We start from the raw sequence: 14,673 nt of genomic DNA, 5'->3' as shown, positions 1-14,673 counted from the left end.
ATTCAGCAAGGGACATATGAAGTCTGAGGCCATTTGCCTGCACCAAAAGGTCAGCTTGCCCAGAGACATCCCCCACAGCTGTGTTCGCCCATTTCCCAAGTGGTGCATGTACAAATGTACAGGTACAAAAAAGCAGTGCAGCTGTAAATTTCTGCGTAAATTAAAATACTTAATTATATAAGATTTCTGATTTTTCTGTTTTTCAAATTTATGAAGAATCTTATTTTATTTCAAACCCATTTGTATGCCCATATGTTGATTTTTCAAGGCAGGCTTATAGAAAGTTACTAGATTGCATGATCACCTTGTCTGTCATGCAGGTCGCTTGGAAAGGAAATTAAGTGTGAAAAGTATAATTCAATCTGAGTATAATTTATGAGAATGATGTATGCAAGAATGTTTTAGGAAATCGACATCATTTAGATGGTGCTGAAAAAATTCTGTATTCTGTTGTCATTTTGAGAATCTTTAAAGTGAAGTGCAAAATATAAAATAGAGTGGGTCTGTGAAAACCTTGATGTTGTATCCCTTGCCTCTTCTTAAGCAAGTGGTTGTCTATGGGAACTCTGACAATGCTATTCAGTCTCCTTAGTGTATGTTTTTTAATGTGTGTTCCATTGCTGTTAAAGAGGTGTTAAATTACATTAAAGGAAACTTTCCAATTACCTAGCCTAAAACAAGCCCAGTCAGAATGTACAAAATACTGTATATTTTCCTAAACATTCCGAAGCAGGTTCCAAAAAATTCCTCTGACTGTATATGCTTCTCTTTTCTAAATACTTCTAGCATTTACAATTATTGTTAGAGAGATCACCTATTTGAAGACTAAGACTGCCAGTTCAATTGTCTTAACGAAAGAATAGTTCTATACTTCGAGCATATCTCTTTTTTTGACAGCACTGAAATAAAACATGTTTTCTTCACTATTTCATTATTTTTATTTATTGAAGTAACTATACTGACTTCTGTTGCTTGATGTTTGTATAAATGATAATGTAAGTCGAGCTAACTGTTTAGTTAGGAGGATTCACTCCCTGTCTCTTTAGACTATCATCCTACAAATGCTTATATAATTTACTTGACATATATGTATAGCAGGTTTTCAATTAAATGAATATTGATGGAAATATTACCCTAGGTTATAAAATAATCAGAGACTGGTTTAGTTCTGTTTTGTGGAACACCAAATGCTTTATTGTGACTTAACTATTAAACATGTGTGCAGCTACTTCCAGTGCACGTAGTTCACAGTTTTTATATGTAAAATAAAATGCATATTAATATGTGATATCTGTGTATGAAATTTCCAGATACTAAGAAAAAGTGCAATGTTAATGGTATATCTTTATTTTGTAGCTTGGATCATCCTCCTCTGTGCCTTTTACATCCATATTCTCGCAGCTGTTTATGACTGTTGTAGTCCCTCTTATTATTGGACAGGTATGTCTTTTAAATATACATTCTTATTTAAAAAAACAAGATAAAGAGAGCTATCTTAAAGACAGACTGGCAACCTGATAAGCTGCCACATAGGAACAGCCTCAGGATAGTGAAGTCCAATATCAGAGAAAAGATGCTACAGTGCTCCCTGGAGCCACATTGATCTTTGTTGAGATTGAGCATCTGTCCTTCACTACCACAAACATACGCTGCTGCAGAGCGAGGAGGGAGCTCCTGAGCATAAAGTGGGAAAAATGGCAGCCCAGGCTGTGAGAAATTCCAGCCCCATACAAATGAGCTTTGAGACTACTACACAGTCTTTTTGTCACATGCCCTTTGCCTGGGGGTGAAGGAAGTCCTTCCTCCCTCTGTAGTATAATTACAGGAATAAAAAAAAAAATCTCAACATTAATAAACATATAAAGGCTAAGTGGTCACAAGTTAAGAAATCATAAAATTAAGGCTGCTTGAGCCATTTTGTTTATGCTTTGCAATAAGGGGTTTCGTTGCGCACCTGCAAAGTATTTTTATATGACTTCCCTATTATGTTACACTGGGTGGAAGATACTTGTGAAATGAGCAGTTATTCAACAGTTAATTTTATACTCAGTGTTTATATGTTCACACAAAGCCTTATTTTTCATGGCATATGATAGAAAACTTCCACTGAATGTAAAAAATGCTAGTTGCATACATAAGGTTTTCTGTGATCCTTGTCTCTGTAGTGTCTGTTCGTTCACAAATGTTAATATTAGTTATTTTTACTCCCGTGTCATCGTGGGAAATCACAATAGTAAGATCAAAAGTTGTCGTAACTGTTGTCACTGTTCTTGGACACTAAATCACCTTAGGACTAATTTTTACTTACTTGTAAGTATTTGTTGTTCTCAGGCATTTGGAATGCACAGAGGGAATATCAGTGGGATTTGCGGCTTATTCTAGCATCCAGCTGAATGGGTTCAGCTGGAACCTTCTGAATTTTGTCAGCCTAAAGCAGACTTTGAAATGGAAGGCATGGTTAAAATACAGGCAAATGAGAACAGAGGCTGTAAAGGAGCACCCTGGACAAGGTTAAGAATGTCTGTCATTGCCTGTGCTACATAGGACAGTCAATCAGTCTTGTATCAAGCTATAATTGCACATTTCAAAATCAGCATGTACTGAAACTTAACAAATTCCTAGTGAAGTTTCTTTTGATTAAAAACACACATTGAAGTCTAATAAAGGGACAAGCATGATAAGCAAGACAGTAGTCGCTAGCATCAGCACCTGTGTAACCTTTTGCAACCATGTAATCTAGAAAATGGACATTAGCTCTGTGTCCCTGAAGGCTGTGGAACTGCTCTCGTACTTTGAATTAAATGCCAAAGAGTTTCCTTATTAATTAGGACAAAGTGTTGCTGATTAACCTACCTCTGTATTGCATTCTTACCTCATAAAAATTAAGTGTCCACCAAAAGCAGACAAGCAAAAGTACTTGAATCCTCTTCTGAAAGGTCCAAACACTGGAAGCTGCTAGTTGGAAGCCTCAGGTGGACATTTCTAGGGAATAAATGCACGACAGCAGATTTAGCAATAGTCCTATAGCCATGGAGTATCAACATCTGTGCTGCAATGTAATAAGCCCAAAGATGAGGTAGATTGCTGGACAAAGTGATGGCAAAATTTCAAGAGAACTTTCATCTGTATGTATAATGGAATGTTACTTTGGAAAGATGTTATAGGAAATTGATATGTCAGCAGATTGGTGGAGTTGGGTGTTCTTTCAGCTGTAAGAAGTGATGAGGCTGAGTATCATGAATGGAGCAGTAGGCATATGAAATAAGTGCTCTGTGTGATCACAAGATTGAAATCAGAATTGTGATTCTGATTGAGATGGCATTTAGGAGTTCTGATAAAGACTGAAAGAAAAAAATAGACTCTTAAAGCTTGTGTAACCCAATGACAAATTAATAGTTTGTGTTTTTACAAATACACTTCAACAAGAAATAGGATGATTTTTCTTTAAAAGCGTTTGAAGCAGTTTCTGGAATTGAAAGTTCAACAGAAGTAGCCCACGTTCCTCTAAGCATACAGACTTTGTTCTGGAGTTATTGCACTTGACCATATCTGTTCAGAGGATGTGAAAGAGAAGAAATGCTAATGAAAGCTACAGATCAGAAATGCCAGTAGTTTACAGTGATTGTCTTGATTAGGTAGAGCTGTACAAAGGTAAACCAACCTGCCCAGAGAGGAATGAATAGAAGCCATTTCTGAAGGTGGATATCTAAAAGTAATGGGCAGGAGTCAGGGAAGACAATAAGCAAGAAAAGGATTGATACCAAGAGATGCAGTGACAGGTCTTCTTGCCCTTCATGTGCTCCAATTAAATGGGAAGTTTTGCCCTTTGTTCATAGACCACCACTGACTCATCACTGAAGTGTTGCCTGGCATGTGGCACAGGGACATGTTTGTGAATCACAGGTCACTCATTCTGGGGTTCCAGGTATGTTAGGGGATAATGGCCCACAATTCCTGAATGATGCCTTCAGCAATTAATTCAAATTTATAATTTCATGCCCACTACATTAATTCCTTACCACATGCAGCCATACTGTTCAGCAGAAAAGTCAGTGGAAGAATGCCTGGTAAGGTTACCTGGTAACAAAGAGCTTGGCTGGGGGGGAAAAAACCCTCAAGCTTGAAACCTGCCTGCTTGGAGGATTGTCTCTCCTCAGCCTTCCTAACTCATCTGTGATCAACGGGGGCTTTATGCTTGAACCACATCAGTGTAAAACAGAGGAGGCTGCTTAGAGGAAGCATTCTCCAAGGGCTTTCTTTTCCTTTAAAAAAATCTTGCCTCTGGGAAAACCTGTGTTGCCTAAATGCTCATTTCCTGAGCAGGCTGCAGAGCTGGCTGTTTAAGCAGCCTCTGGGATATAAGCAAAACACATAAAAAGGTGCTTTTAGATTAGTTTTGTTTGGGGTTTTTTGTTTGCTTTATGGCAAAATGTATCAAGAGTTTTGGTTGCTTGGCTGATTTGTCAGAATTTTTGATGATGGCTGGGAGAAAGAAGTCACAATAGTGTAATTGATGCTTATTTTCTTCTGTGTTTTGAACAGTTTTTTTAGCTTTTTAGGACTACTATTAACAGAAGTCAAACATGCTCTTCTAGCTGCTGACATTGAAATGTGTAAAGGGCTGCAGGTACAGGCTCTGCTTAGATGGTGGACCATTCTTTAGGGAAAGAAAGAACTGTTAAAGGAAGAAGAAGATACTGTGTTATCAGAAAGGCACTGAGTCTCACAGATAGCAGTGATTGATAAATGGTCCCCAATAAGAATTGCTCCATTCTTTGTCAGAGACGTGCAGGTTGTCTGATCCTAAAAAATGTTGAAGCCTGTGTCCTCAGTGTCTGCAGATATGTTCTGCTACTTGACAGGCTGATGTTACTCAAATCAATATTGATAGTATAATATTGCATTTGTATTTGTGGAGTAACGAATAAGACCCCTCTGACAAGAGGTCTCGAAAAGGGATGTAATCTATAGTGTTTTATGAAGATCTAATTTCCTATAGGCCTTGAAGATCTGTACGGAGTAAGAGCTTGTTATTTGTGCATCACTCTTGTATACCTCTAAGGGGAATTTGAGAATACTTGTTATACAATAAACATGGTAATAGATATTTCATGGATTTTTGAATCTGCTCTGGCAGCTTGAAGTTCTGATTATTTTTTTATCTGGGTAGCAGAGTCCTGGGTAAGATTGCTGCTCTTGAGTTGTTGTGATTTTGCTACAATCATTGTTTCCCTGCCCATAGATATTGGTAATACTTTTAGCCATCAAAGTGTAAGGTTTTGAGAAATATCCAAGCAGTTTCTTCATGACCAGTTGTGAGAATTAGCTGGAGACTATTGTTTCTTTGCTTATTTTTTTCTTCTGAAGTGACAGACAACAGGAGCAGTGAAACCCACCACAATGCTTCCTTTCCCCTTTTTGCAGACTTTCTCCGTTCCCTACACCTAAGTGCTTATGACAGACTTTTATTTTATGTTTTATATTAAAGAGCGATTTATGATTAAATGTTAATGAAATAGAATTTTCACTGTGCTTTCATTATATTCTACTAGTTTGAACATTTTTCAAAGCAGCACACCAAAACCCACTGTTTTCTATGAATAAATTATAAAAAGCTTGTCTGTACATTATCATTCATGCATTCTCTAGTTGCCCCATTGGTAATTTGTCTGCCAGCGTAAAGTGGGCACTTCGCATTAAACAGACCTTAACTAAAGCTAAAATTAATACTATGATTCTGTGTAGTTCTTCCCAAATCTATAAAATGTAACCAGTTGTACAGAAATTCTCACTGAATCTAGTCACACACACAAAAAAAAAAAATCTTGATGTCCTCCAAGTAAAGGATCTTAAGTGCCTTCTGCATCGTTGCCCAAAATGTTCCAGAGGAGCCCTATCAGCATCTGGGAGCTGTGCTTATCAACACAAGTCTAAAAGGGTGCTATGTTGCAATACAAGTTGTAAGTGAAATTGAAACTAAAAAGCTTAGCGAGGTATTTATTTTTAAAGAATGAGAGATGGTAAGGGGAAGGTAGGTGGCAGTTGATAGGAAGCAGAAGGAACTATTTAACTAAGGTGGGAGAAATAAAAATTAACAGAACTGTTATCAAAAAAAGGGGGAAACAGTGTCAAATCTGTCTCTTCTTGTAAATGAAATCCACACTGAAGTAGCCCTAATTCTCTTCAAAGTCCAGGAGAGCTGCAGGGAGGAGAGACCTGGGAGATGAAGTCTCCCAGAAGCTTGTTGCAGAGGACCAAAGGAGGGGATAAACAGCCTTCAGAGCACACTTCACTCCCTACTAACACCTGACTTAGGCAGGGAACAGAGCGTTGTTACCACAGAATGTAAAATATGAGGAAAGGTACTGCTGCTGCAGGCAACCTTCACATTTTTACCATGTTGCACCTTTTTATAAGGTTTTAAAACAACAGTTGCAAATTACCCCAAACTGTGAAACATAATTTTGAAAATGGCCTTATGTGGTTTCTATAAACCTTGTTTTAAAGGTGTATAGGTGTCAGGAGCTACCTCTTGGAAGTAAGCTGACTGACATAATGGTATAAGATAGCTTTTAGAGGAGTTTGGTAAACTGAGGGGAAAAGAGCAAGATACTTCTAGAAAAAGATTTTTTTCCTTCAGATTGCAAAAATGTTTTTTTTGCACCCTGTCTTCAGAAAAAAAAAAAAACATTAGATTGCACACTCTGTAGCATAAGGATAGATTTGACAATTGATGATGTTCTAGGAAAGCAGGTGAACCATCCCAAAATCTGAAACTTTACTGCAGTATTCAGGAAACAGTGAGAATTTATGCCTTCACACAGGTAAAATCCCTCTAAAATTATCGGGACAGGGTCTGGCTGAGGTGGTGCAAGTTTTGCTTTATAAAATGGTCTGTGCATTTGAACTGGCTTGCAGACCTTGTATATATGGAGGCCGGTTATGCTATAGAAATCTGTGAATGATGTCCATCTTAGCATCTTATTTCATTTCTATTTTTATACAACCCAATTAATCTCTCTCCCAGTCCAGGACTTGATTCTTTATACTGGTTTTACAGCTGCTGTCATCTTACTTGATTTTCTTTCCTTTTTTTTCCCAATTCTTGTCTCACCTTTCATGTCTTACAGGCTTCACTGACCTAGTTCCCAATATTCTTTGCAATTGTGTTTCTTGGTTTACCATCATTATATAAGAGATATGGAAAAATTACAGGACTGTTGAAAATATCTACCCTGGCTCAAAGATTTTCAAAAGAAAATTTTGTATTTTAGACTTAATTGCACAAGTCTGTTGCTATAAGTAGTAGTAATATTAATTAGGAATGAGTTAGGAAACTTACCTTAGAAGACAAATTAAGTAAGGTGACTGCTGCATTTAGGTATGGTGATAATCCAGCAGTTTCAGCTTGTTTACTCCTGTGTTTGAACACAAGGAAAAGATGACTTGTGTGTTTTTTTGAGATGGTAAAGCCACAGGTGTTTTTCCCAGGTATCTAGAAGAACATACCAATACACAATAAAAAGGAGCAGAAGTGATGTAAAATCACTGTAAATTCTGTTAAAGAGGAGGTCAGTCCATAATAATTGGTAGAACTAGGAAAAATCTATTTTACATAATGATGTAAAGAGAGAGACTCTTGTGTATAATTGAAACAGAAACTGTGACTTCCTATCCATTTCCTTGGGGTTTTTTGGGTTTGGGTTGTTTGGGATTTTTTTTTTCATGTCTTGGATTTAATAAATAAGATGCAGATCTAGATAATTTTTAGGAGATGTACTGCATGACTAATTTCAGAAATTATTCCATTCCATATAAGGGGGGTGGGGAATCTCCTTGCCCTGTTTAGCTCGATTAATAATGAACATTAATGTATTACATTGTTTATTGCTTTTTTTACCTTCTGTGTTCAGCACTTGGGCAGACAGGTAGAAACAGTCTAGCTGTATTTTACTGACAGATTTCTCTGGGCATACAGTGTGACTGTTTTGAAGGTACAATTAGATAAGTAAATTGTTTTTCTGTAACACACCTTTTGCTATTTTCATGTGTGATCTAATAATAGATAAGTACTGTTTACCTGCTTTCCTGGAACAGCAGATCATGTTTCTTTGCCCAAGGATGTTAAGTGAAATAAGCATTAGAGCAGTGAGCCCGTTTGCTTAGGAAGGTTGGTGTTTTGACAAGAAGGTTATGGCAGGATACAGAGCAGCCTGTAGGAAAAATACTGCTGATATAACTATTCTGGTAGGAGAACTAAATTGAAATGGGGACACTACTGTTAACTCAAGTGTAATTACATTTCTTTGTTGTTAAAAATTAAATCCTGGGCAAGAGGAAAGTTTGAGCCTGAAACTGTGTTTTGAAGCAAATTTGAGCTGATGCCTTTCCAAAACCTTTAGAGGTTGCCAGAATGTAGTCTTCAGAAGGTGGTTGCCTGCTGGACATGTTTATGTTCTTTTATTGTCTAACTTTTCTGTGAGTTTATCAGGCGGATTATTTATAAAATAAACCTCTGGGTCAGCCTTTCCCTGCTCTTTGGGCTGGCATTTGAATCTGCATGAAAATCTTTACAGTGCATCACTACCAGCATCACTGCTGAGCTCAGCCTTGGCCAGGAATGGATCCATCTTGGAGCTGGCTGGCACTGGCTCCACCAGTCATAAGGGAAGCTTCTGGCAGCTTCTTCCAGAAGCCATGCCTGTCACCTGCCCTGCTACCAAACCTTGCCACAAAACCCAATACATCCCGTTTTTGCTCTCTTCCATCAGTGGGATACATCCATTTTGGATACCATTGGTTTATATTAACATTCAAAATGACTGTGTTAGCTTTTGCTGCATTTCAGACAAATGAAGCTTTAGTATCTCAGCCCAGACTCTGAATGTGTGTTGTCTTTATTGTATTTGTGGCTTTTATCCTTATTTCACTACAAATATTCACAATTTTGGTTTTTTTGTAGCTCCGTGTTTACCCTGAAAACTTAGAGAATTGGGTTAAGAATGAAAAGGCTTTCAAAGCATCCTTGTCCTGAAGCAACTCTGCCAGGCATGAATAACAAATGGATTGTTTTTCAGTCAAAGTGAATCAGCTGACATGAGATTCTGTAGGGTTATATTTCTCCCATCAAGTTACACAAGAATTTAGGTTACCTTGAATCCATGATTATAGGCTGAATTGACCTCTGAAATTACAGATCATGTTGAACCTTGTGAGAAGATCAAAATGTATGGGATTCTGAGTTAGAGAAGATATATTTTGTCTGTGTTTTGTGCACATTTAGCATGACACTGGGTTGATTAGATGATTTCCTGAAGCCACAATTTAGTTCTTTGGGGTCTGAGTATGTAATTTTTTAAAAAATACAATGTGCAGTAAGAAGCTGTACTGGTATTTATGGATATTGATTCACAAAAAAATCCAGGCTAGATAGAGGTGGATATTTAAAGAAAGTATCACTCAATTGAAGAGTCTAAGGAAATACTTGCAGTTTCATTTTTTAAAATATTTTTTATTTCTCTTCTGTGTCAGTCAAGGATAAATATGTGTATAATGTTATTATTGTCATGTCTGTTATAATAAGACCCTGAGCAGGCACACAGTTATAGTTTTTGGATCAAATACTTCTGCTAGAAATTGTACCATGGCATAATGAACCATCACTTTTCTTTTTCAACATCTCGTTACTTTCAGTATAAATCTTCTGGAAGGACTATAAATTAATAGGTGGCCTTAAGTAGTTTTTCTTTTCCCCCAATGTGACAATTTAAGGGATAATAGGATTTTTTTAAACTTTGTTAAAAAAACTGCTCACTAGAAGTGAAAGACTGCTTTTTGCTTCTGATAAAGTCCCAAATTTACTCAGAATTAGACTCATCTGAACTTCCCATTAGATGTCTTTCACATTGCTCTCTGCATGTCTTCACTTTCTTGTGTCTCTTTCATCAGTGCAGTGTCTTATTTCTACCCAGTGGCTGAAGGAGCTCTAGTGGAGGCTCTTTCAGAAGTCTGGCCTTATATTTTTTGTTATTTTCTCTCTTTAACATCTGGCAAGTGTGACATTTTTAAGTTCAATGTTTTCACCAGGGTGTTGAGCATTCCCTTAGATATTTTCCTGCAAATTTGTTATTTTTCATCAGCAGGAAGCCCACAAGTGCTGGGAGGTGAGTGCTGATCTTCAGCCTGCTTAGCTTGGCATGAAGCCTATGTGCCAAAGTTTTAGTGTGTGCCCTGATGGAGTCTCATTGCTGGGGTGACTGGGATAGGTGCTCCCAGGACTTTCCTGCTGAGAGGCTTGCAAACAGTCCAGGAAAGCAGTGAGGAAAACTGAGAGCAACTTGATTCCGTGGCTTTGGCATTTGTTGTGTGAAAGAGTCCTATGGTAGCATTGGTGATGATGCATGATATTAATCTTGAATACCTCTAAGATTTTCTGAGTTATTAAACCAATGGTGGTGATGTTTGCTAGTGGCACCACTAAAGGAAGGTCTTGAGACACCTTTGGAGCATTCTGGCAGAAGTGCTTCAGGATCCCGGGATGTGATTTGCAAAAGAGTGTGATAACAGAGAGTATAAGGAGGCCTCAGGAGAAATTAGGAAAGATAATGTGATTGCTGAAAAATTAACACAACTCACAGCTGTACGATAAAAGCTTTAAAAATTTTTTTCAAACCATACAAAGTAAACAGAAAAACTAAAAGTGGCTCCCCAGGCAGGACTAAAATAGATGCATTGTATCTGGTGAATGAGGCTTAGTGCTATGGTATTCAGCATAATTTGAATGTTGAGGTTGCTGTAAAATTTATAGTAGTTTCTAAAAAATTCTTGAAAAACTGCTTCATATTCTGCTTCCTGAAAGTGCAAAAGTTCCACTGAGTACAGTGGGTTTCCTTGTTTTCATGTGTTAATTCTGGTATTCTAAAAGCGTGCAAATGGCATTTGTCTTTGGATTTACAAAAACTCCAGATATTCAGAGATTGAATTATTTAAACTCCCACAACACATGCACTTTTGCTTTTCAAGCTTGAGTTATAATTTAATTAAAAACTTCTGGTGCATCGCTATCTATTTAAATATTAAAATGTTCCATGGATCACTTTCGATTATCTACCATCATGAAATTCCTGAAGATGTCAGATTTTTAAGATTCCCAAAGTTGCACTTGGAATTGTCTGTTGATGCAAAGGGGACTGTGATAATTACATGCATCCATTAGTATCAGCAGAGGAGATAAACTTTGGGGAGGCTTAATGGGCATGTCTCAGTGACAGCTAGCAAAGAACATTTGGCATGATTAAGGATGGATTTGAATGCACTTGAAAATATACTCTCATTATGGATGCCCAGTGGAAGTTGCACTACAAATGTTAAATTCCCCAGAAGAAGAGTTGTGTGGCAGGGAAGCTTTGAAATCCACTGTGGCCGTCATCCAAATTACTCTCTTCTCTTTGTGTCTTTCCGCTGTCAGATTCACTTTGTGATGCCCAACTTGGCTCCCTGCATCTTTGAAAAGAGACAACCTGTTGGTTTCTGTGTTTCAGATTGTCCGAAGATACATCAAGGACTGGCTTGAAAGGAAGAAGCCTCCATTTGGTGCTATCAGCAGCTGTGTGCTCCTGATGATCATCTACACAACGTTCTGCGATACTTTTGCCAATCCAAATATTGACCTGGATAAATTTAGCTTGATTATAATCGTGTTTATAAGTAAGTTTAGCCCTAAAATTACTCTTTTTTGGTGTGTGTTTCAGGTCTGTAATGAGCTACATGTAGTGGGGGAGCTGTGGGGCTACTGGCATAGTGTTAGAGCTTCTAAAGCATCTAGTACACCAGATTGCCAAACTTCTCAGAAGCTGGATGCATTTAGGGATTTAAGTAAGTGTTTAGAGAAGAATGAACCCTGCTATTTAGGTGTGCCTGAGGTTGCTCTGTGGCTCTTCTTTTCTGAAAGGGCATAGTAGTACTTTACAAGCATTTATTGGCATTCTGGTTTCGGCTTCTTTGTTATTTAACGGCCATAAAATACACAAAAGTCACATTCCAAACAGCAGTGGAAGATTTGGGGTTGAGCTGTTACTCAGAAGCACTGTTATAATTTTTAAACTGTTCTTCTTTAGCATATTATAAACCTAGTTAGGAGTTAGAATGTGTTGATCTGTTTCTGTGGATGAGCACATTTCTTAGAGTTTATTTTAGAAGCACTCAAGTCATTCAGCCTTAAATAACATCCACGTGAGAATAGGCTGCTGGTATCCTTGCCATCAGCTGGAAACGCGCTTGCAGATCCCTCCCTCCCAGGGAAAGGCAGTGCTGTACAGGCACTGTCTCCTCTCCCAGCAGGGAATTCCCATCTTGCTTCAGACTGTCCACAGACAGGAGTTTCAATTTGCATGGAGGAGAGGTAACCACAGTATACTTCAGTATAAATCACATCTCATACTCTAAAATTGTTAGGTTGCAAGAGATCAGACCATCACCTACTTTGAGTTGTGTGTCTGCATATGCTTCTGTCTAATAAAAATAATGGATCTTCTACAAACCTGACTTCTGCTAAAGCCAGTAGGAAATTTGCCCCTGCCCTTTGTGCATCAGATCTTAATTCTGTCCTAATTGTGGCTTTTTTTTTTTGGATTATGAAACACTATACCTGTGTAAAATAATACATGGAATTATAAATGGTACAATATAAATGTTTTATTCTGAAAGCAAAGGAGTAGGAAGCAATGCTATGGAGCTTTTTTTTGAAATGGAATAAATACTTCTTTGCACTGGCATCCAAGAAGGGCCTTGCACTTAAATCAGTACAAAATTGTCAGCAAAAAAGATTGGTACGGAGATTTTCAACTTAAACTTACTGTGCAAAGAAACTCAGAATGAAGTAATTTTCTGGTACTCTGCTGACCCCTAGTTTGAAAAAAAAAAAAAAAGTTTTTATTTAAAGAAGACATGTTCTTCCTAGAACTGCTGATGTATAGTGTTTGTATAGTGCTTCTGTTGCCTTTCTGGGCCTTTATTTCTCTTCAAGACAACTCTGTATGTGTGCCATTAGGAATGAAATGCACCATTTGCTGTGGAATACACTGAAAATCATATCTACATGTTCATTGCCAGTGTGCATAGCTAGAATTTCTTAGTAAGAACATTAACATAAGGACTGGAACTACTTGGAATGTATTAGACAATTGGTTGGGGAGTTTTTCTGGAATATTTACAAAACTGAGAACCAAGGAAGTTTTGGAGATGGGTATGCACATTGTATTCCAGAAGAAGTTTCTGTATCACCATTGGATGTGTCGGCTGGATGTCTGTATTGTGTAACACCAGGAAGTGAAATTAGCACGAGGAGTTTGAGGTGAAACTGAGTTTGTTATTCTGCTGATTAATGTTTTTATGTAATTTTAATGCTAATATTCTAGCCACAGCAAAATATTCACGAGGAATAATTGGTAGCAACACATGCCTATTGCTTTACAGAATTATGTGTAATAATTCTGTGCATATTAAATTATGTACTTAGTTGGAGAAAAATTATAATTCAGGAACAATGGATTGCTCCTTTAGTTCATGAAGGAGGAATTAAGTACATGCTGAGGTGACATTTATACATTCTAGGAAATGTATGTAGGAGAATAGAAAATGTCACTGATAATAGCTAATATCCCTGCCATGTTTCCCAGTTGTAAACTGGGGTCAAAATCAAAAGCATTGTCTTGACTTGCACTGCCCTATGGGGCATGTCAGCCTTACTGCATTCACAATTTTTGCAAGGAGTAGGGAGAGGACCCACCCCAGATTCTGCTGCAAGTAAAAGCTTTTTCCCCAAAACCCACAAACTCAGAAAAGGCCTGTGCCGGTCACGGGGTCTCTCTTTCAGCCTTGTGGAGATTCCCCTTGCTCTGGGCTGATGCTTGGTCTCTGCAGCTCATGGACTTTGACTCCTTCTTGTACCTCTGCAGTCCAAAGATGGGCTCTGTGCCCCCCAGAGCCCCTGTGGGTGTCAGCAGAACCGGCAGAGAGAAGAGCTCCCCTTGGGATGCTCACAACTACCTGTACTTACAGAACTGACTGAACTTGAAGTAAATGTCTGACACACACTGCCCAGCCCAGGAATTAGCCTTTGTCTCAGAGAGAATCCAAACATCTATGATGATCTTCTCTTTCTCTCCCCATGAATGATCATGATTAATATACCCAGGGCTGGGAATATTTATTTGGATCATCATTTCACACTGTGCTTTCTCCTGTAAAATAGCAAGTCTAAATGCCCAGCAACCAGAGCATGTCTGACACATTTTATGTTGTCAACCCAACAATCAGAACTTGTGCAAAGAGATGTGCAGCACATGCACTATTTCCTGCCATTCATCGTGTCAAGAAATACTTGATTCAGAGGATCTACCCCAGGAAGAACTTAAAAACCTGTGCAGCCATAACATTAATTCTGGCTTCCCTGGATATAATGATCTGTGTTGTTCTTCCAGGCAGTCTTTAAAGGTTGTCTGTCAGTGGGTTTCTCTGGATAGACTTGGCCCAGCCTCCTTTCTGACCTGCAGTATGGGAACAAAAGGCAGGGACACGGGAATTACAATTGTGGCCTAATTTTAGCTTGTTTCTCTTTCAGTATTTTCTGTTCAGATGAGCTTCATGTTTTTGACTTTCCTCTTCTCCACAAGG

At 38.1% G+C, this 14,673-nt stretch overlaps 1 protein-coding gene across 6 annotated transcripts in view; it reads left to right on the top strand.

Moving 5' to 3' along the window:
- The window catches only part of SLC10A7 (solute carrier family 10 member 7), a 138,353-nt gene that overhangs the window by 100,238 nt on the left and 23,442 nt on the right, over positions 1-14,673 (top strand). For 5 of the 6 annotated variants that reach the window (XM_068187789.1, XM_068187787.1, XM_068187788.1 and 2 more), the window contains 3 exons: positions 1,357-1,440; positions 11,541-11,706; positions 14,621-14,672. In XM_068187789.1, coding sequence (XP_068043890.1) covers positions 1,357-1,440; positions 11,541-11,706; positions 14,621-14,672 — 302 coding nt within the window. Of the gene's footprint in view, positions 1-1,356; positions 1,441-6,189; positions 6,288-11,540; positions 11,707-14,620; position 14,673 lie in introns of those variants that run through there. The other variant, XM_068187794.1, reaches the window with a different exon arrangement.

Source organism: Anomalospiza imberbis, chromosome 4 (assembly GCF_031753505.1).
Source record: "Anomalospiza imberbis isolate Cuckoo-Finch-1a 21T00152 chromosome 4, ASM3175350v1, whole genome shotgun sequence".
NCBI classification, from domain to species: domain Eukaryota; kingdom Metazoa; phylum Chordata; class Aves; order Passeriformes; family Viduidae; genus Anomalospiza; species Anomalospiza imberbis.
Note: the sequence above shows the minus strand (reverse complement) of the source record. Positions and strands in the feature narration are given on the sequence as shown.